Genomic DNA, 20,435 nt, shown 5'->3' with positions numbered 1-20,435 from the left:
TCTACAGTCCCTGTGGGGATGCCTACTTATCCACCTGAGCTGCGTCCCAAAGAACAGGCTTACAGAGAGAGAAAAAGACAAAAGCTGCACCAAAAATACAACACAGCAAAAGGCAGCAACAGCAACAACCAGAAGAAATACAATGCCGTATGATGTAATATAGTATCACCCAAATGGCAGGCACAAAGAAACATAAGAGGATGGATGCGTTATCCCTCCTATTCCAGTCTTTGCCTAGCTTGTAGCAGAATCACGCTGGTTGTGCCCCACGCTGAAACAGTGGTTACAGCATCCATCTCAGGTGTCCAGATATTCAAACGTATCCGGGCATTTTAGCATATTTCTTAAGATTTGGACCTGACTTGCCTCTCGTCAAACAGAAAAGTCTTTAAGAGACCAGACACAGGACTTGGGTTCACTGTTAAGCCATTTTTCTACATTTGCCTATTGTTTGACATGATTCATTAACTGCTGCCCATGAATCTTTGTTTTTTCCTTATTTGTAGACACTTATTCTTATTCTTTTGGCCCTTCAGCCCCTCTAGGTGAAACCGCATCCTGGAATCTGCTTCTTGAATAATTCGGGGTTACAAAATGCACAACGGCAATCAATCTCTTGCAGCATAGACGGCTGCTGAGAGAAAAGCCTTCTTTCAGGCTAGCTAATATGTCAAGTTCAATGTGCTTTGCTCCCCTCCCAACATTATTATATCGTCGCAGTCATCCACAGAAACAGGAAAGTGAATGAATGAGTGGGAAACCGTCTCCTTTTAAGCCAGGCAGGACACGCCATTGCTCAGCAACGTTCCCTTTTTGCAAACCCTGCTGACCAAACTCCCGATTTATTACATTATCTGATAGAGACAGAATGTAATCCCAATGAACTATCCTTCTCCCGCATGTCAGCTAAGCATCCTTCATGGACGTGAATGAAAGAGAGATCTAAAAACTGGGAAGGATTGCCCGTGCTGAGGAATACGACAGAGCACTCACGCTGCGGATCTGTCCTTCATGCTGGCAAAATCCTTCAGCTCGGGAGGCACACTCAGGGCAGCACTTGTTGGGCGCTATTTGGAGCACTTCTCCCTAAAAAGAGACAAGACTCCGATAAGCAGTTCGCACGAAATAGACTTCAACATGAAGGTAAAGACACGGGGCCTTGCTGGACCCAGTGCTCTCAGTTTAGAGAGGAAGCGTATGAAGTGAAATATGTAATGCTGCTACACCGGGTCCCTTTGTTGAGAGGTGGCACTTCCTTCTCCTGTATAATACACAATAATACACAGCCAGTGACAATAACAAACAGTTTTACTGAGGTGAGCATGGGGGCTGGAGAGGGAGAAAACAGAAAAGGAAAACCAGAGAGAAACATGTCAGGTTGAGGAAGTGAAATGTAGAAAAATTTTATCCACGAGGTCACTTTCTTCCAAATATTGCAATGGTGTTTCTCAGGAGACATACTCCATCCTTTCCGCTTTGAAAGGGCACGGCCAACGTGTAAGGGATTCCCGCTCAGAAGGGAGTCGTTATTTATTTTGTTATAATAAAAAATGAAGGCACTGCGATGCCAAAAAAAAACCGTCTTACCTTTCACTTCTCTATTTATATGATAAAAGCAACCAGAATCATTTCAAACATCACCAGTTTTCTTTCCCTGCTTTCCAAAAGAAACATTTTGATTTTTCAAAGCGAAAAAAGTCTTTCCCTTCAAGGTTTCCTTCAATGCCACCATTTTTAGGAGGTGGGAAACAAAATTAAAAATTTCATTTAGCTTAAACCATTAAACCCTATTCAACTGTGATCCTGCTGCGGAGGAACCCTTCTTGGTTGTGGGCTGGGTTTGGTTCACGCAAAAGAAATAACGTTTGCTGATTTCCCACCGACTCAAAGCATTCGGCACGCACAGCAGTAGGTTTTACACACAAATGCCTAGAACACCACTGGGTATGCTTTTTGCAAGGGCTGCCTGCTTTTGTTTATGCCTTGTTGCTGTAAACAAGATCAGCAATATTAGCATAAATCTCATAATAAGCAGACAAGAAATAAGCCATGGAGACGATGGCGATTTCTGACCTTGTTCATCCGTGGTTTGTTTATGCTCGAAGGATGATCAGATTTTTTTCTTCTGAGACCCTTGATGATCCTTTTCAACATTTAAATGTCCAGACCTTTATGGAACACTTAAACTCTTTATCTTGAATATTACCCGTGTCAAGGAGTCACGCAGATTCATTTCTCACTATAAATCTATTTCCCTTTATAAGCTTTAAAGTCACCACCTTTTAATTTACCCAGTTTTTTAAAGTGAACAACTTCTTATCTAGCCCGCTCGTTGTTGTGTGCCATGACAGCACCCTTTTTTTTTATTTCTCTCCTCTTTAGCATAAAAATTGCTAGTATTTCAGTCTTGCTTTAATCAATACACAGTGAGAATAACAGGGAAAACCGGGAAGAATCAAAAGTATTTCCTTTTTAGTGCCGTTGCACTGGAAAACACTTTAACCTGCTTCATAAAGCCATATAACTATATTGGCAGTGCCTCTTTAAAACATTAATTTTCATTGTCACTCACGCGTACTACCCCAGTAATCCAGATGCTAATGCAAGACCAATTCCATGGCCAATTAGCTGCAACCATTAATGAAGGCTCAGACAGAGAAATATAAACAGGAGACAATGAGAGCTCAACCACCACCACAAGGCAGAAGAAGCTGAAAGACAGACAATCTCAGCTCTGTTGTTGTTCACCGGAGTGGAAAGCGTCCATCTGCGTGTTTGAGGGAGACCCAGCTCCGCGTTCAAACGAAGGGTGAACTGGAAGCTGTGGGCTCACGCTGGGAGGTCCAAACCCAGTTCAGGGGTTTCCTTTGGGGACCAGACCTCCCTTGGGGCACAGGCAGCCGGCAAGTTGTCCCAACACCAAGCCTCTGGCTGTAGGGTGGCGAAGGAGACAAAGGCTTCACACGCTGGGTTTTGCCTGTGTGCTTCTTGCGCAGGTTTGCACCCATTGGAAGTGAAAGGGCAGAGAGACCGTGCCTGACACACACTCTGGGAGGACAGTTGGGATTTCACTGCTCCCTCTTGTTTCCCCCAAATCCTGCTGCAAATCACATCCTCGGGTGCAAAGGGAGCTGCAGCTGAGCCCAGAAGGTTGATACGGTGGCTGTCACCGCGGCGTACAAAGCGAAGCAACCAGCTCACCTCCTTCAGATTCTCCAGGGAAGCGCCTCATGCTGCATCCTCTTTTTGTGTCCCTCTTCACCTTTGCTTCCAGAGGGACTGCAGGAACAACTACCCCAACTGCCCCCACCATTCCTTTACATATAACACAGTGTGGGGGACCCAAACGAGCGTTTTGAGATATAACTGTTCCAGGGGTTTAAAGCAGGGGAAGGCTGGGAACTCCAGAGGGACCTGACATTTCTCCCACCCCACAGAAGGGGTCAGCTGGCATTTGGACAGTCGCAGGCCCTTACCTTCTGAAAGTCACACTGAGGGTGTTTGCAGATGGTAGGTTCACAGGTGACAATATTGCTGCGGCAACGGCAGTCTTGGCAAGAATCTGGCTTCCAACTTGTGTTATTCTGCAAATAAACAGACGTTTTAAATTAGACCCGTAGAGCACAAGGTCTGTGCTATTTTATGCAACCACAAATGGCTCAAATAGCTCAATATAGACAGACGGGAAGAATAAAGTGTGCGACAGACCACCCCAAACTCCCACACGCTTACCAGGCACAACTTTGGCACTATTCGTTCCATCCAGCACGCAGTTGAAAGACAAGGCCATGCACGGCAAAGAATCAACTCCAATGGCAAGATAATCGATAGGACTTCACCGCCAATAAACTCAAGGTGATTACACCTTCTCTGGCAAACTTCTCTCTAATCAAGTTCAGACTGTCCAAACTGCAGCTACTGCTACGATCACAGCTTGTGCGGAGGCAGCCGAGCCAGCCTTGAGGCTGACCCACTCCTGGACAGACAGTGGCGGCACCGTACAGCACCCCAGGAGCTGATGGGGAACGCAGGGAAATATCGACATGCCTGAATCCCAATGAGCTGCTGAACGCAACATTCAAAACTTTCAGCCTGCAGGATCATGGAAATAAAGAGTTCTCACATCAAAACCACGATATAAACTGTGCTCATTACGTTCGGCTGTAAGATGGAAGGTCTGAAGAGCCTAAGATGCAATTCTACTGATTTAGTCAAAGACACTGAATGCACAGCCAGGTATGAACAGGCTCTACCTGGCCCCGTTTATTCCAAAATGTCACGAAGGGGACTCTGGCCAAGCAGACAGTCCAACAGATTTGGAAATGGCTGTCGCCACCACTCCATCAGTGCACCCAACTGGAACACACGCAGCTAATTCCTAAGGGTTTTCACCACCCCTGCTTGACCCCTTCCCATTCCCTCTGCGCCGAGGTCATGATCCCACGCCACCACCGTGCTTTTGGAAGGCATCTCAGGCCCTCAGCCCGTTGCTTGAACACTTGCCAAGCTTCTCCTTGCCTCCCACCAGCTTCTCCAAGGTCTAAGCAGCCTCTTGGGACTCATTACTTTCAGTAGGATACGTGGAAAACAAAGCCGCCTTTCTCTTTACTCCTGAATGCTGACTTCCAGCCATCCTGATATCAAAAAGCATCAGCAGCATCCCAGAGAAGCAGCCAAGTCTGCCTGTCATCCCCTCTTCCTATGAAAATGTCTTGCCTGCACTCAGCTCCTCTGCAGGGTCCCTTCGCCCATGCCATGTATCCTTTCTCTGCCAGTTTAAAAAAAACAACCAGCAACTACATACGGAGGTAATCTGAATGATACAATTGCTACGTTCGCATTTAATTACCTGGTTTTAAAAGCCTTCAGTTAAATCCACCAAAAGAAAACGGAAAGCGGAAGATCAGTTTCTCATCTAAACAACTCTTTTCCATTAGACGACCCCTGTGCGTACACTAGTCCAAATTTACGCCGTGCGGGAAATTTTCCCGTGTAGTACAGCCAGCCGCTATCCAAGCCATTAAGCCTCATTTTTAATTGACTTGAAAGAAGACGAGACTTTGCTACTCATTTACATGATGTAGCGATTTACTAACAGTGTAAAGTACAACTCAGGCAAATTAAGATATGAAAAGATGATTAACAGCTTACTACTAAGAACACGTTTCGGGCTAACTACTAAAATTGTTAAGCGTAATGATAAAAGACTGAAATGTGCCTTAAAGGCCCATTAGACTGCTTAATGAGAGCAAAACAATCTTGAAAAATCCAGCCACTCGCTCAGGCACTTACGCAGAAGCTGCTGGCTGCTGCGCTCTTCTGAAAGCTTAATGTGATGTACTTCAAAGCAAGCCACGGGGAGAGGCAATTCTAGGTGTCTGAGAAGGTTTCGTCACACCGGAGTTGCTCAGGGAGGACACTGGTAGAGGTTCTCTCTTCTTCGACCCATCCTGCATCCAGGGCCGACTGTCGAGTAGAAAAGGCCGGACGCGTCCCCTCTAAAACTGTGCTTTTTGTCAAAACAAAACGGCTTATGCTACAACGCTGGATAAAAAAGTGCAAAGCAGGAAACAGCGGGATAACCAGAAATACTGCGGAAAAATCCTTGCGTCTCTTTGCTGCTTTACAAAAGCATTTAATTCATTTCAAACTGTGCTCTTCTCTCGTGGCAAGGTTCACGGCACAGGTAACAAACACTCCGGCAGCCATCAGAAATTTAGGGAGACTCTCTGTAAACATGCTGATGGTGGCAACACGAATCTTAGTAACAGCAAGAGGTGGCAGCAACTGCACAGCCCCTTGGGGCAAGGTGTCAACAAGACAAAGAGAAATGGCAATTTCTGCTCTGGGGACACAGCCGGTTCTCCTCTCGCGTACACACGGCGGTGGCTGTACGACAGAAAACATGACTTCAAACTCTGATTTATGGTGCAGTTATAGAATAAATTCAGGTTAAGTTACCTGGGTACCAAGCTTTGGCTAACACACACATCGGAGTTAACTCATTCTGCTCTCTCTAACAAAGCTTTATCATACTCAGATCCATCCTAAGACTCCTAAACCCATAATACCCAGAACTCCTAGTATCTTTCCACTGGCAAAAAGTGACATTTAATCTGTTCGACGAGATTATTTGATATATCTATTGATTTATGCCTTCGCTTGTTTTTTTCCGGCTGGAAGAAGGATCCCAAAACAGCGTGTGGGCAAGGAGAAAGCCTGCGCGAGAACCATGTGAACCGTGAAAAGCAGCCTGAATTTCCGCGTTTTAGAGCTGGCAGCTCCCTGCGGGGTGAAGCTGGTGTCTCAGAAGCCAGGCATGGGGTAAGCACCGACAGAGGAGAGGGAGAGAGCAGATGTAGTGCCTCATCACTTGGCTCCTAAACCTTCACCTTGTGGCCTCTCCTTTATTAAAAAAAAAAAGAATTACTTCCATAGTGGAATAATGGCCAAAGGACATGGCAAGAGGTCAGCACAGAGCCACCCTTACTCATATTTTGAGACTTAAATGCTCAAGTTTCTGATCAGAAAACCCTCTCTTTGGTCTTCTCCCTCCCCTGTATTCTAGTATAGTCTAAGCTGGCTGACTTCTATCTGGGGGCTCAAATCAGCTTTTTCTAAATCCACCTGGTAGAGGCCTGGAAGTCTGCACGCGTCAGTGATTTCCATTTGCCAGTATCAGATCCAAAGGGGCACATCTCTGCAGAGGTTTTAAGAATTCAGAACCTAGTTAATAGGCAGGAAACTACTACTTGATTTTTCAGATATGAGAGTCTTCCAGGCAGTTCATGGGTCTTTGGTGTTCGGCTCTTTTGACGGTTCAACATTGAGCTTCGGATTCCTGACCGTGGAGCAACAGAGCCAAACTCAAATTTGAAAAGTTTGGCGACAATTAAGTTTCCCCATTTCCCGAAAGAAAGGTGGGGGGTTATTCTCTGTAATGCTACCAAACGTCTGAATGCTACAGCCACAGGAAAACTGAGCAAAATGCAATGGTCTGGCTACGAGCCATCTGAAGTGTAAGGCCATTTAATTGGAGATGGGAGAGAAATGCAGCACAGGTACTTCATACACATGGTGGAAATACATAAAAGAACGGGGAGGTTATTGCGACAATTACTTCTGGTGGTATTCCTGGCTGCTGACTATCTCAGGATCACATTTCAAACTCATTTTAATTTGTTCCCTGTTTACAGGGAAGCGCGTGGCTGACAGCTGCTAATACAGGAACGCATAAAAAGATTTATTGGGGTGCATTTAGAGCTCTTACGACCTGCAGAACGCAGACTGCTAGGATGTTAATTATTCTTTCTGTTTGTTTCGGTTCAAATGTGACTATCCCTAAGGCAACCAAAGGTGGGCCAACAGCTTAAGAATGTTCTTCCCAGTTTTGCCCCAGGCTAACTGTGAGATCTTGGTCCACCCAAACTGGGGCAACGTGTTCAAGTGACCCAGAGCCCCAGTACCGTAGGAAAGGTTCCTAAGTCACTCTGCAGATAGGAACCGAAATACTCATCACTCAGCTGCAAAATGAGAGTCTCACCTACCTGTCCTGCATGCCTTAAGGCTTCCTTAGTATTCATCCAGCACTTACAAAGACACTTTAAAGCTCCCAGGTATTACTGGTTTAAACATAAAGCAAGACTTTTCAGTAGACACTTAAAGAACTGCTGTAAATCCGCCTTACATCTTCTCCAAGGCAACGGACCTCAGTGGACAAATTATCTGCTACAACTTAAGCGCTGAATTCCTATCCCGTTAAGAGTGTACTTTTATCAACGACAATTTAAGGGGCTTTTTCCTTACAAGTACTAATATAATTAACAGTATAAATAATGAAATACTGCGCACAGAGCACTTTGAAGGTGGAAAGCTCTCCTTAAGCGCCCAGTAGTGCCGCTATAATTTATTAATTCTTTGGATTTCCCTACATCAAAAGAAGAAACGATACCTAATTCAACTGAATTTTAAAACGCCGCGCTGCAAGAAGAGATATCTACATTACTTGGTCGGTTTGTGGAACAGCGGCCAAAAAAAGCAACATACGCTCACAAAGCTTTAGAGCTCGCAGGCACCCAGACAGAAGATGAAATAAAATAAAACCCAAGACGCAGGAACACAGTGGAAGCACGTGCAGGGTTTGGAGAATACTGATGAGGATTTAGGAAAAGGCAGGAGAGAGAAAAGACAAAGAAGACGGAGAGGCAAGAAAGCAACCAGCAGTAAAAGCAAAGGAGGGCTGAAACAAAGAATAAGCTGAAGAGACAAAGAGCAGACCCAGCGTGGAAGTGGGAACGCAGAGCAGCTGGGAGCACTCATGGTTTGCTGGTGCCACACTGTCACATTAACTGCAGCACAGAAAGACCACAATCCCTTTGACCGTGGCTTTTTCAACCGGCTATCATAACCTCATACAGCTGCACCTGTTCCTCCTCTACCTCAGCAAAAAAACACGCCCAACAAATCAAAAATAATCAGAGCCTGCTATTAACATGTAAAAAGCCTCGGTAATTTGATCAGATGCCGCTTAACACGGGATATCATCACACTAGATAACAATCCGTGCTCTATTCTGGCGCAGCGACTGTGGAAATAAGAAGCATACAACAGCTGGTTTGTGTCCTCCCCCCCAGCCCCCTTTCAATTCCTACGGCTTCACGAAAATATTCAGTCAATCCATAAAACGTCACTGGATGCTGGATTGTCCTCCGTAGCACGCCAGGCCCGTAAAGCCGGTCATCTGGTTGGTGGTATTGCTGCAATTACAGAGCAGGGTGAAACCAGCAATCTACAGCTGAAGCCTTTACGTTAGCCAGGAACCAAGCTAGAAATTTTAACTGTCATGCCGAAAACAAGGTGGTTATTGCTTATGGTGCACCCTACTAATTACCTTTCCTGCTTTGATGAGAAACCAGTAAAACTCGTGCGATTTACTTTCCAAGGGGCTGCTCTGTTCCCGGACCAGGCGGCACCCTGGCTTTGGGGAGCCCAGGGAGAGGGGTTGCCGCCCCTCTCGGAGCGACGCTCCAACGGGCCCCCAGCCCAAGCGCTCCCCGACATGGGCACCGGCTCGGATTTATTTCACAAGTCGTCCTCCGCCGGAGACCAGGGAAGAAAGGCAGGTATCGGGTGTCTCAGAGAAGGAATACCAGGCTGCTTTGTTGAAATCCGTAGCAATTACATTTTTGGTAACAATTACCAGCATCACCCACCAGCTGCCAAGTGAAGAGACTTGGCAGCTCCGTAACGCCGCTTGCATTTATCATTTCCACTCCAATTAGTTGACAATAGCAGGCAATTGGCAGAAGAAACCCAGATGTAAGGGAAGCCGAGAGAGCGCAGCGTGGTCTGTGGGGACATCCGTTAATGGAGTGATGAAGAGATGAAAGTAATTCAGAGACACATAAAGGATTCCCAGTGTCCATTCGGGTTTAGACTTGATGTTTTATCTTTTGCAATAGGGAGCTGTTGCCACCACCGAATAGGTTTTCAAATCTGGTATGCGCTCGCATATAATAAAAACCCCTTGAAAATGGGTTTTTAATGGGCTTATTCCAGCATGGCCACAAGCAGAACAACACAGGAACGGCTCGGTCTCCGAAACCAAAGAGAAATTCAGCCCATCTCAGTGGAAACAAGTTTTAGCCCTACACTTCTGGTGGAGCACAGAGCAGTTAAGGCAGAGCGTACACAGCTTGATTAACAACGCGTTAACACGAACACACTCCTTCAGGAATCAGCAACTATTTTCCCCCTTCTTCCAACTAAGGAATGAAAAAGTTACACAAATTAAAATTAAGGTACTGTTTTCATGGTCCGTTAGTCTGATGCTTTTCTACATTTTCTAACGGTTAAGCCTTTCGCCTGTTGTACCAGCCTTGTAAAAATCAAGAGTCTACAGCTAAAATTTCCCAGCAGCCCTAAGCTATTTCAGGGCTGGGAAGGCTATGATATTTTAAGATATTCTTAAATTCCTCAGGCGCCGTTGTAAACTTTGTCCTATCTTTCATACAGACACAAAAGCAGTCACCAGGAAAGAGCTCAGAGCAAAAAGGAGAGGTAAATTAAAGCCATTTTTTAAAATCATCAGTTCTCATCATGATTTAAATCAGCATGCAGAAATCTTTATTTAGACCAACAGGCCAATTGTTTTTCTGCAGCTGTGTCCCTCTCTAGAGGTTAGTGCCTTCTGGTTGCCAAAAATCAAAAAGTCAAATATATCCTTTATATCAAACACTCCACTTCGTTTTTTCCCTGACTGGAAGAAACACCGTGCCCTATAATCACTCAAGGGACTGCAGTTTACCACATTTCTATTCCGATACTTACGCATTCCTCCCCGTTTCTCATCAATTCATATCGGCACTTCTAGAACGAAAAATTAACAGCAGTACGATCTCTGAAGTAATCTGTATTAGTTAAATAACTTCCTCTGCGATGAGTATTTTGGGAGAAAGCTTTGCATTTAACAGCAATAATTAAAGGTAACATAGTTGCATCCTATTAAGTTTTTAGACCTAGATCTCAGCCCAGCTTTTATCATTGTAAGAACGGGGGTTTTCCCATGCTCTTTAACCCTTAGCTTTAAAGGAAAAAGGATAAAGTGCTTGAATACATTGAAATTAATAATTATTTCCTTGGTCCCTGCATAGGGGGCTACCATTGCCAGAAACTGACTCAGCGCTGCACTTGTTCTGTATATTTATTGAAAAAAATCCAGAAGCTCAACAAACCCACCCAGGACCGCTGGAAAAAAGCGCGCGCGGGCTCTGACCACCTAACCACGGGCAACACAGCCTGCTCTTAAATCAGCATCCCAGGGGTTAGGAAATGAAGGGCGAGAACGCTTACGGTGAGGCATTTTTGCACGGCTCCAGTTTTCCTCCACTCGACCTATTTTAAAAACATCTTCTTAAGCGCCAACGATGTGGCAGGAGCAGGAAAGCCTGGCCCAAACCAGCTCGCAGCTTCTTTGCAAACTTTCTTCACCTGTTGGGTCCATCTATAAAAGGAGGTGGCAAACAACTAATAGCAAAAACAATTGCTAGAGGGGAAGGGGTTGCAATTTTAACAGCACTGGACACAGCGAGAGCAAAGAACCATTTCGCCCAGGAGCTTGCGTTTGACAAAAGCCAGAATCAGAGAGCTGAGAATACAAATACAGAAAGTGATACTTCTTCCAAAACAACCCCCAAGGCAGTTCACAGTTCAGTGACTTCCCAAGTCAGAAGTCGGGTTTCTGTATTTAATAATCTTCACAGATTTCTCCTCTGGGAATGTCTCCAGTCTCCCCTTGAACTCACATAAACTTTAAGCATCGACATCTTACAGCAAGGTTTTAGTGCTTTATCACACTCAGAGCGAAAAAAAGCATCTCCCTCGTGGAGAACTAAAGCCTGCACCATGCTGTTACGAAAAAGGGACAAAAATGGTGGGTCAGGCAAATAAATGGTATGCTGACACAGACTGGATCCTTGCAGAGAACAGGGATTTTCCCCGCTCAGCAGCTTAGGGTAGGAGGGCAGCAAAAAAAAGAGAAGAAAGAGAAAATCCTAGAAGATCTACACTCAATTCCCCTTTCTGCAGACAACTTCTGAGATCCCAGGCAAGATGTTTCCCTTCTCCATGCTCGGGCTGCCCTGAAAATTTCCTGGCATTAGGACCAGCCTTTCTTACACCCTTCTCCAGCATTTGGCATCACGTGCTCTGATCTTAAGGCCTGAAAAGGACACAATGCCGTCTGCGGTGGCTCAACCGAGCCAGCCAAGAAGCGGCAGCGCTGCCGATCCATGCCTGATCCCGCTGACGCCACCAGGCCATGAACAAACCCACCCCTCGCACACATACCTTTGCTGCAATAAGCTTGGAAAGGGCACACAGGGGAGATGACCATTAAGCTAAAAAGTGGGGGCTTTCTTCCTTTTAGTTTCGCTGGCAATTTTTTCCATGCCAAATTGTACGCCACGTTTGAGGAGCCACACACACCAGTAATTCTCCTCAGCATCCAGAAAAACACTTGGGGTCCTCCCGCTGTTTTACTTTTTTCCCCCCTTTACTCAAACAGTTCCTAACCTGCCAGAACTGGCAAATTTCAAACATCCTCCCTCCAAAAAAGACTTCCGAATAGATATCAAACCCAGAGCGTTTGACGGAACAGCTGTTGAAAAGAAGGGAGGTAAGGGATTAATTTAACCTAAACTTGATCGCAGTTTTAATTATGGTATTTATTGCCATAGAATGGCTATCTCTGGAGCAGCAAGAGTCGCAATCTCCACTGTGCGATGCTCCGGTGTACGTGCAAAGCATGCCTTAGGTTTACCTAAGGCAAAGCGCAGCTTTACGTGTCCAAGAGCACTGCGGAGGTTATGTTCTGCCTCCTCAAAACGACGCCGCTGCTTTGAGAATTGAACTTGTGAAAGCCGCCAGGACTTTAGCAAGCAACATCAAACGCTGAGGGCTGCAGAACTGCAGGCAACCGCTGTCAACCAGCGTGCGCAGAACAACAGCCTGAAAAAAAAATAATCACAGGTTTGAAATTGGCCATTAAACCAACTTAATCCGGTGCATATATTACAAGGGATTCCCTGCGGAGCACAGCCTGCCTTGTACCCTCTAGGAAACACTCCTGGCCTTTTGAGCTTTTTTTTTCAGCCTTTTCAAAAGGAGGAGGGAATATCCTCTGCGGTCCCAACACAGATATGTCAAATGATGAAGTAATATTGCCAGCAGGATGCATAATTTCAAATTCATGCTGTCATGCTGCTGAATACAGGCTGTGTTGGGCCAAATGCTTCGATGCTGAATGTATCTAGCCAGGGCAGACAGAATGAACAAGACAAGCTAAGCCTTTTATCCCATTTCTAACAAAAAAAAAAAAACCAAACCATCAGGGCATGAAAATCATTGCCACTCAGCCAGCTGATTCAGCAAAGAAAGAAAATATCCTTCAGTGAAAGTCATTTGCAACAGGCCCTCCGAAGTACTGCACCGGGTGAAACATAACTCTGTTTCTACTTCTTGAAGGCACCGATACACTCTAGAGCAATTTTGCAAGCCGCTTCAGCAAATATATAGGTACCTCCGATTCCAAGCTGGGTATTTAGGAGGTGTCTTTTCAAAGTGCAATGCAAGGAATTACACACCACGAATCCTACTAGTGTTACCGTGGATCCAAGCGCAGTAATCTCTCATACAGCTCCCAGAAAGTACAGCCCTTTATGTCCTTATCTTCAATCTCAGCTCCCTGTGCAGCAGATTAATAAACTGGTTCTCTCTTTCCTTCGAAGGGGGAAGGGGACCCCTGCAAAAGTCCCGCAGAGTCATTAATCTTTGCGAACAAAGACTTCACTACTGAACAAAAATGATTAGGAAAGGCCTGTAGAAAAAGGGATTTCGCAGGCTGTCTTCCTGTCCTCTAGTATTGTTTCCAGAGCCTCTGGTTCACTGGTAGCTGTCAAGATTTAACAAGGTGGTAATTTTATGACCAAACAGATTGAAATTAATGGCAGCAAAAGGTACGTAACAGCTAAGTATTTTACTCGAATACACAGGCTCCGTCTTGCCTTCTATTACAAATGATTAAATTAATTGACTGTGGCACGCAGAAACTACAGGCTTGAAAACAAAATCAGGCTTAAAATAGCCTGAAAAGGGCAAAAATGATATATGCGTTTGTGTGCTTCTTTTAAGGAAAGAGGTCTCTGACCGTTTTTGATAGGTAAGATGTAATAAAAGACAGTGGTTTTTAAACGCTTCATACCATCCATCTTTTGCTTTATTTCCTCTCTATTTGATAGCGGTGTTTAACATTTCTCCTCCCCATGCGTTAATCAGGTAACACGAAGAGGCTTTTCTTCCTCTCTGCCCCACAGAGGGAGGGACTATTTTGAGGAACTCGTCTTTGAAGAGCCAAAATACTGTAATACCTGGATTCACAATAGCAACAGGCAGCGTGGGTGAAGAACACGCACATCAAGCTATTAAATACAACTGCCCAGCTCCTAAAGGACGGGTGGGAAAAGTTCATTTGCAGAAGCAATTGGCACGGATGCTTAAACACAGTGAGAGTGTCTGGCAAGAAAGAAGGAATTTCAATCAAATAGTGGGTTCAACAACAATATTTGCATCGAAGGGTGGTATCAGCATGAGGCTGCAGCAGATCCCAAGGTCCTGGCAATAGAGAAATACAGTTTTCCCAAAGGAGCAGCCTAAGCATCCTACAATGAAAGAAGTTCCTCTATTAAGCGATTAGAAGGAAAGGGAGGTGGCGCTGGAAGGAAATATCGGGGTGGATGGGTGTACTACCTTGTGACAGGTTGGTACCACTCCCAAAAAACAGCAACTCCTCCAGCAGCACATTTTTTATTAGTGTTTGCCTTAGGGATTACATCTGTCCAGTCGTTATCTGCATTATCAGCACATTTGACTGTCCGGACAGTGTGCAGAAAAACATTACACGCAACCATTTCACCTTGAAAGATGCCAGAACTGCCTTTCTTTCCTGCCTGACTTAAAAAAAACCCCAACAACTCAACAACAACAACAACGCCAAGTAGTTGCAAATATTTAAAAAAAAAAAAACAACAAACCAAACACAACTCCCACTGCAAAGTCAGATTGTAACTCCCAGCAAGATTACTGCTGGACAAGCAGGGAAGACACAAAGAGACTTTCCTGTGCTCATCCCTCCATCTGTGTACGCTGCAATAAAAGCCATAATCTCCTCTGGCACACTCACTACCTAAAGAAAAAAACAATATATGCCTGGAATTGTAGTCCAGACTGTTTCCAAGCCACGCACTGGGACGGTGATTGATTATCAGGACGGATTGAGAGTGACAGCGTGGGAGGAAGGAGAGAAGCAGCAGCTGAGTTAAGCAACGTGGTCCCTACTATAAATTGGGTGGCACACGCTCTAAAAGTGGTTATTTTTTTACAGTGACAACAAAGTGTAGCCCACGCAAAACAAGCTGAGAATTACAGCTAATTGTCTCTTGCTCTACAAAAGAAGGAATTCCGTGGGTGTAAGGTTACCCTGTGTGTCTTGTTGTTTTCATTGCCTCCACACACGTCTCCGTTAACAGGATTTTTTGCTACTGAACTGTAATGAGACAAGACCAGGCCTTGCTTGGGGAGCTGTTTAATGCCTTTTTTTATTCTCTCTCGAGTCTTTCCCTCCTCTTCATGGATTATTCAGTTTTTATGAACTTTTCTTTCTTTATTGCACCGTTAAATAACAAGAGCTTGCACGCACAGCTCGCTGGAGCTAGAGAGAATGGGGACCACCACCTGGTACATGGCCTCGCTCAGTGACAGCCCCACTAATGAGCGAGATGTCACTTGCCCTGAGAAAAGCCACTGCCGAGCAACCGCAGTGAACTCTGTCATTCAAGCTAATACTAGCTAAAAGCCAAACACCTGGTTGCGACGGAGGGCACATTCAGCAGCAGAGCGCATCGCTCCACAACAGTACACGGGAGGCTCAGAAATCAATGAGAAACAGCTGAAAAGGGGAGAAAATGGGGGATGGCGACAAATATATCCTTGAAGAACCAAGGGCAATTGCTTCTATAAGCAACTGGTCACCAATTATGACAGGGATTCTTAGAAAGAAACAAACCTTGCCGGGATGCAGCAAAGTATAGAGTATGTCCACTTTGCTGCAGTTTCACCCCAAAATGATGATACCTCAGCTGGGCACTCAGCACCGCTGTACTCCAGTCCAACAGGCTACTGATGGCAAGGCAAATATTGTTCTTTATTAAGGTTATGAACCCGTCCACATCCAATGCCAAGTATTTTATTTTTTTTAACAACAAACCTGAAAGCTATGCAATGCCAAAATCACCATCCATGACTATTTTCCTGAAAAAAAAAATCAAGAAAGACTGACTCACGGTACTGAAAACACTGACAAGATGGGCCACATCTGGTCTACAGCCTCAACCGCAGGCTGGCACCAGGTAGTAAGCACCACAAAGAGCAAGAAAGGTTCAAGAGGAGTGAGCAGGCTGCAAAAACCTCTGAAGAACACCTACGGAGGAGCAGTCTTTGAGAGCGGGTGCAGTGGAGGCAAGAAATAACTGCGGGGCCGAAAACGGTGCTCCGATGAATCACGAGCCGTGGCTTTTCGGGGAGGCCGGGATAAGAAACAGTTGCGTAAAGGCATTTAAACTCCCGCTGGTGAGACAGAGAAGAGAAAAGCAAAAAACAGGGCACAGCCGGTCCCAGCAGAAGTACCATTGTGTTAATTAGCACGACTGGCCATCAGCCAGAAATAAATCATATTATCCATTCATAAGTGGCAGCATTCCACAGGAAATAAATTGCAGATGTCTTTGGGCTCGTGCTGGAACAGCTCATTATTCAGAAGCGCTGCATAAAAGGTCATGGCCAAAAAAAAAAATTATTTAAAATTAAAGCCCTATAATCCTATCTAAAGTATATTTACTTTTTCAATGCATAAGAATGTGTAATGCCATGATTCCAAGAACTGCTCTTCCAATATAATGCCAGGGAGATGTCAGGAGTTGCTCTGAAAATAAATACAATTCGTACATTGCACAGCTCTCCAGTTTGCTCCCTTTACTACACTCTTTCTTCTGTAGAAAATTTACAAAATTTGACTGTCCACAATAGAAGCGAGCTAAGGGACACAGATTACCATAACCTCTACAGCTCACGCACATGAATTTTTCTCTCTCACCCCCTTCTCAGTACTTAACATCTTGCTCGGAATAAATCGGTGGTAAAAGCTTAGGAACGATTTATATGGCAAGCCCGTAATGGTGACTGGAGCAGTAAGGGTAAGAAAGAGCACACGCATAAGCACTTATTTAGACTCTTGAAAACAGGCTGGGTGGTCCTTAAATCTCTCCAACGCTCATTGTTTAAAAAAGGGACAGTTTTATATCAAAGCACTTTATTCCTTCACTGTAGTGCTGTCTTAATCTGCAGAAGCTGCTCTATGAAATATTTAGCAGAGGCAAAACACGTGCATCCCTTAAGTTCAGGCTGAAGAAGAAAAAGCATTCTGCCCTCCATCCACAGGCACGCGAGAATGGGCTGAACAGTATTGAAAAGAACACCTCAGAATTTGCTTTCGTTAACCATTTTAATTCTGTTTCCTTAATAAGCTTAAACGAATGCTTGGCAATGCGTTTTTCAAAGCATATCTCTTGGGTATACAAAGCCTCAGGCATCGATGTCCACACGCATTCAGAGACGAGAGACAGAGAGAGCTCTCATCACACCACTCTCAGAGCTGCCACGGATATTTGCCAGTCGGAAGACGGCTCACTGACGTGGTGTGAGCTAATGCTTGTCGTGCTACTTCACGCTTGGCTAGAAATAATTGCTGCCTCATTACAAATTCAATAATGACACTGCGATATGGTGTAACTCTTCTTTGCAATTTTCTTCTCTTCCATTTTTCTTTTTTTTTTTTCTTCTTAAAGAAGATATGAAACAGATTAACTGTTACAGAGCCCAGGTATTTTTAATTAGTTTTTTTTTTCCTTGAAGAAGGAAATCCCATTTTTCAAGATTTTGCTCAGGTAGTTTTTTTATGGGGCTTAGGAAACACCTCTACAATGCTTTTTTTTTTCCTGCAGGATCCTGGTGAGGTTTTTAGTTTTCCTTTATCTGCATCTACTTTCAGAAAGTCTGGGAAGAATCCCATACTTGATGCTTGCCTGTATCCTGAATGATTCACTTCATTCCCTGAAAAATGAAGAGATTTAGGAAAAGTGACACAAGAAACTGTCTTTAAGGAACTATCCTCTCCGCTGAATGGGTTAGGAATGAAAATCACCACGTGGAGAGTGTATTTCCCGTTCCTCTCTCACCTGTGCACCCGCTCACAGGGAAGAGTACAGTCTGGGGTCGGAATGAGGACAGATGCAGGGAGAGCAGGGCATTAAATCTACGTCGGCACCTCTACCGCAGCCAACCAGAGGCTCTGAGAGGGCCACAAAGCAGAAGAGCTATCACACTCATCCTCTCCTCAGTGTGGGGAAAGGTACAGTCCTGCAGGTAAACGCACACACTGCCAAAGACGACAATCTGCTGAGAAAAGGTTACGGTGGGTAGATGCTTCGTGGCCGCCTTTTCCACACGCACAAATGGGTAACTCCATTTCAAGAGTCACGACAAAACTGGGCTTACCTACTTGCTGCACAGATGACTGCCCCAGCATTTTATTCACCTTGCCATTACTCAGATGCTCAGAATAAGAAATCTGGAAGCATCACCCCAATACACATTAAAAAAAAAAAAAAAAATACCGATTTGCATTTTTTGGGTCTCTCTTGATTTCAAGTTTCCTCCTGATCCAAGTTTCTGCTAACTGATTAGGCACAGAGCAGCCAAGCAGTAACACCACAACACGGCATGCGTCATTTATTCCCAGGCACGCTGTCAAGCAACTGTCAGGAGGCAAAAACCACTGTCCTCACCAAGCAGGCGAAGGAGCTTGGCTGGCTGATGTGTGCAATGTGGTCTGGAAAACAGTAGTTTCTTAAGAAGCTTTAGTCCTTCAACATCATCACGAAAGCCCACTTGGGTGTCTAGTAGCCCAAGATGGCATTAAAGCCCACTTGGGTGTCTAGTAGCCCAAGATGGCATTAAACCCACAGGCGCAAGATTCCATAGGCCTTAAGAAGTTTGCTCAGCACCAGCTGCAATAGCTCATGACCCACATAAAATATCTGACCCCTTTCTGGAATCCCAGCTTCAAAGACCCTCTCATTTCCCCACTTTCATCTTGCCCGATTCACACTGTGCCATAAATGCAGCTGATGAAATCGGCAGCCTGGAGACTTCCTAGATCTAAAGGAATCCCACAAAAGGTAGGACTGTGACCTATCTAATTGCATGGATGAACTTAGTTATAAGGAAGAAGACCTCCAAAAGAAAAGGAGGTTAATCCTTTGCTGCACAAGACCTATTTCTATGAACACTGCAGTGAAGCACGAAGAACGCTCCCAGAACTACAAGACCTGACAAGAACTTTCAGCAACTTGAAACACAAGCCTTGTTTCAGCGCAACCATCTCTCCCGAAGACGGTGGTGATGGGAGCTCCCACCGCCAAGGCCTTGGTGCTTCTAATACTTTCATGTGTCTCTCTACAAGTTACTTTCCACGTTTTTCAAATCAGCAGCATGTAAATAAAGCACAACCTGACAATAAAAAAAGCATAGGAGATTTAGAAAAACATTCGATTATATTTTTCCTTCCTCTTCTTCCCCCTTATTTCCCCCAGCAAAGAAATAAAACTGAACTGGGAGATGCAAGACTACTGAATTCACTGTCTTTTCTGTAGGATATTTACCTATGGCCACCTGATAATCTGGAAGGGGAGAAATAAAACCTCAACACACAAATAAATGCTGATTTGAACTCAAAGACACGGCAGATTCACACGCCCGTTAGACTGAATGATGTTAAAACAAAACATACTCCACGTTTCACTGTAAAGACGGCATAACAAATTACAGTTGAGAATGCAAGGAATTTGAGAAGGAAAGAAACTCATAATCAGCCATTTCCACTCTCATGAGACACCTGGAAGCATCTGCCATGGACTGTAATTAAGACAGGCGACACGCTGCAGACACAATGCAGGGCATGTGCAAATGCAACGTTGTCCAGTACTGTGAAAGGAAGAGATGATACAGCTCCAGGGAGGAATCCACACTATATTAATGACGATAGGGTTAGCTCAAGAGAAATCACTCTATTTTACTGCCACCACCAGAGACAAGCAAGCCGGCAAACTATCCTCTCCAGCACTGCTCTTTCACTCCTCTGCACTGCAATACTTTCAAGAGGTCTACGCACAGCGGCATGATGGATTTTCCAAACACCTTCATTCGTCATTTGATTTTGACCTCCACGGCTCATGTTCTTCCCTGCAACTTTAGTTAGTTTTACCTCAAAATGAAAAAAAAAAAAGGAAAGCAATGTGGGTTACCGGAGTGAAGCTCGCAGCCAGGCTTACTCTTTCCCTGCCTGCAGGGAAATAACCACGACTCCCTGGATGCGGCACAGGTCTCGGACCGCACCGACACAAATCAGGTGCCTCCCACCTTACCTCAGCACCAGAGCCAGGCCACCCCACCGTCCAGTTGGAGCAGGAGACAGCTATGGCGGTATGAGCTGTTCTCATAAACAGTGTGCTGTTCTCATCTCCAAGTGGCATTCCCCAGACGGCCATATTTTGCCTGAATCCAAGAAACTTTGCTTCTCAATGAGCTGCCCGGAAACAAATGAAGTAACAGCGGGAAGCACAGTCCTAATCACAGCCTTGAACTTGTTCCTTCTTGTTTCCTCCTACTCAGCGCCATGAGAAACGTTGTTTAAGGCTCTGGAAAGAAACTGCCATAATGTTCAGTCATGGTGAGACAGCCTGTTTTTCAGTGGCTCGGGTACCTTA

General features: G+C 44.9%; 1 protein-coding gene across 6 annotated transcripts in view; it reads right to left on the bottom strand.

The window, feature by feature from the left end:
- The window catches only part of FRAS1 (Fraser extracellular matrix complex subunit 1), a 167,765-nt gene that overhangs the window by 107,251 nt on the left and 40,079 nt on the right, over positions 1–20,435 (bottom strand). For all 6 annotated transcript variants that reach the window (XR_008466567.1, XM_054202557.1, XM_054202558.1 and 3 more), the window contains exons 3-4: positions 3,477–3,584; positions 994–1,086 (exon numbers count right to left, since the gene is read on the bottom strand). Coding sequence is in view for 5 of the 6 variants with exons in the window: in XM_054202557.1 (XP_054058532.1) it covers positions 994–1,086; positions 3,477–3,584 (201 nt within the window). In the remaining variant the exon portion in view is untranslated. The remainder of the gene's footprint in view (positions 1–993; positions 1,087–3,476; positions 3,585–20,435) is intronic.

The sequence above is a fragment of the Rissa tridactyla genome, chromosome 5 (assembly GCF_028500815.1).
Source record: "Rissa tridactyla isolate bRisTri1 chromosome 5, bRisTri1.patW.cur.20221130, whole genome shotgun sequence".
In the NCBI taxonomy this organism is placed as follows: Eukaryota; Metazoa; Chordata; class Aves; order Charadriiformes; family Laridae; genus Rissa; species Rissa tridactyla.
Note: the sequence above shows the minus strand (reverse complement) of the source record. Positions and strands in the feature narration are given on the sequence as shown.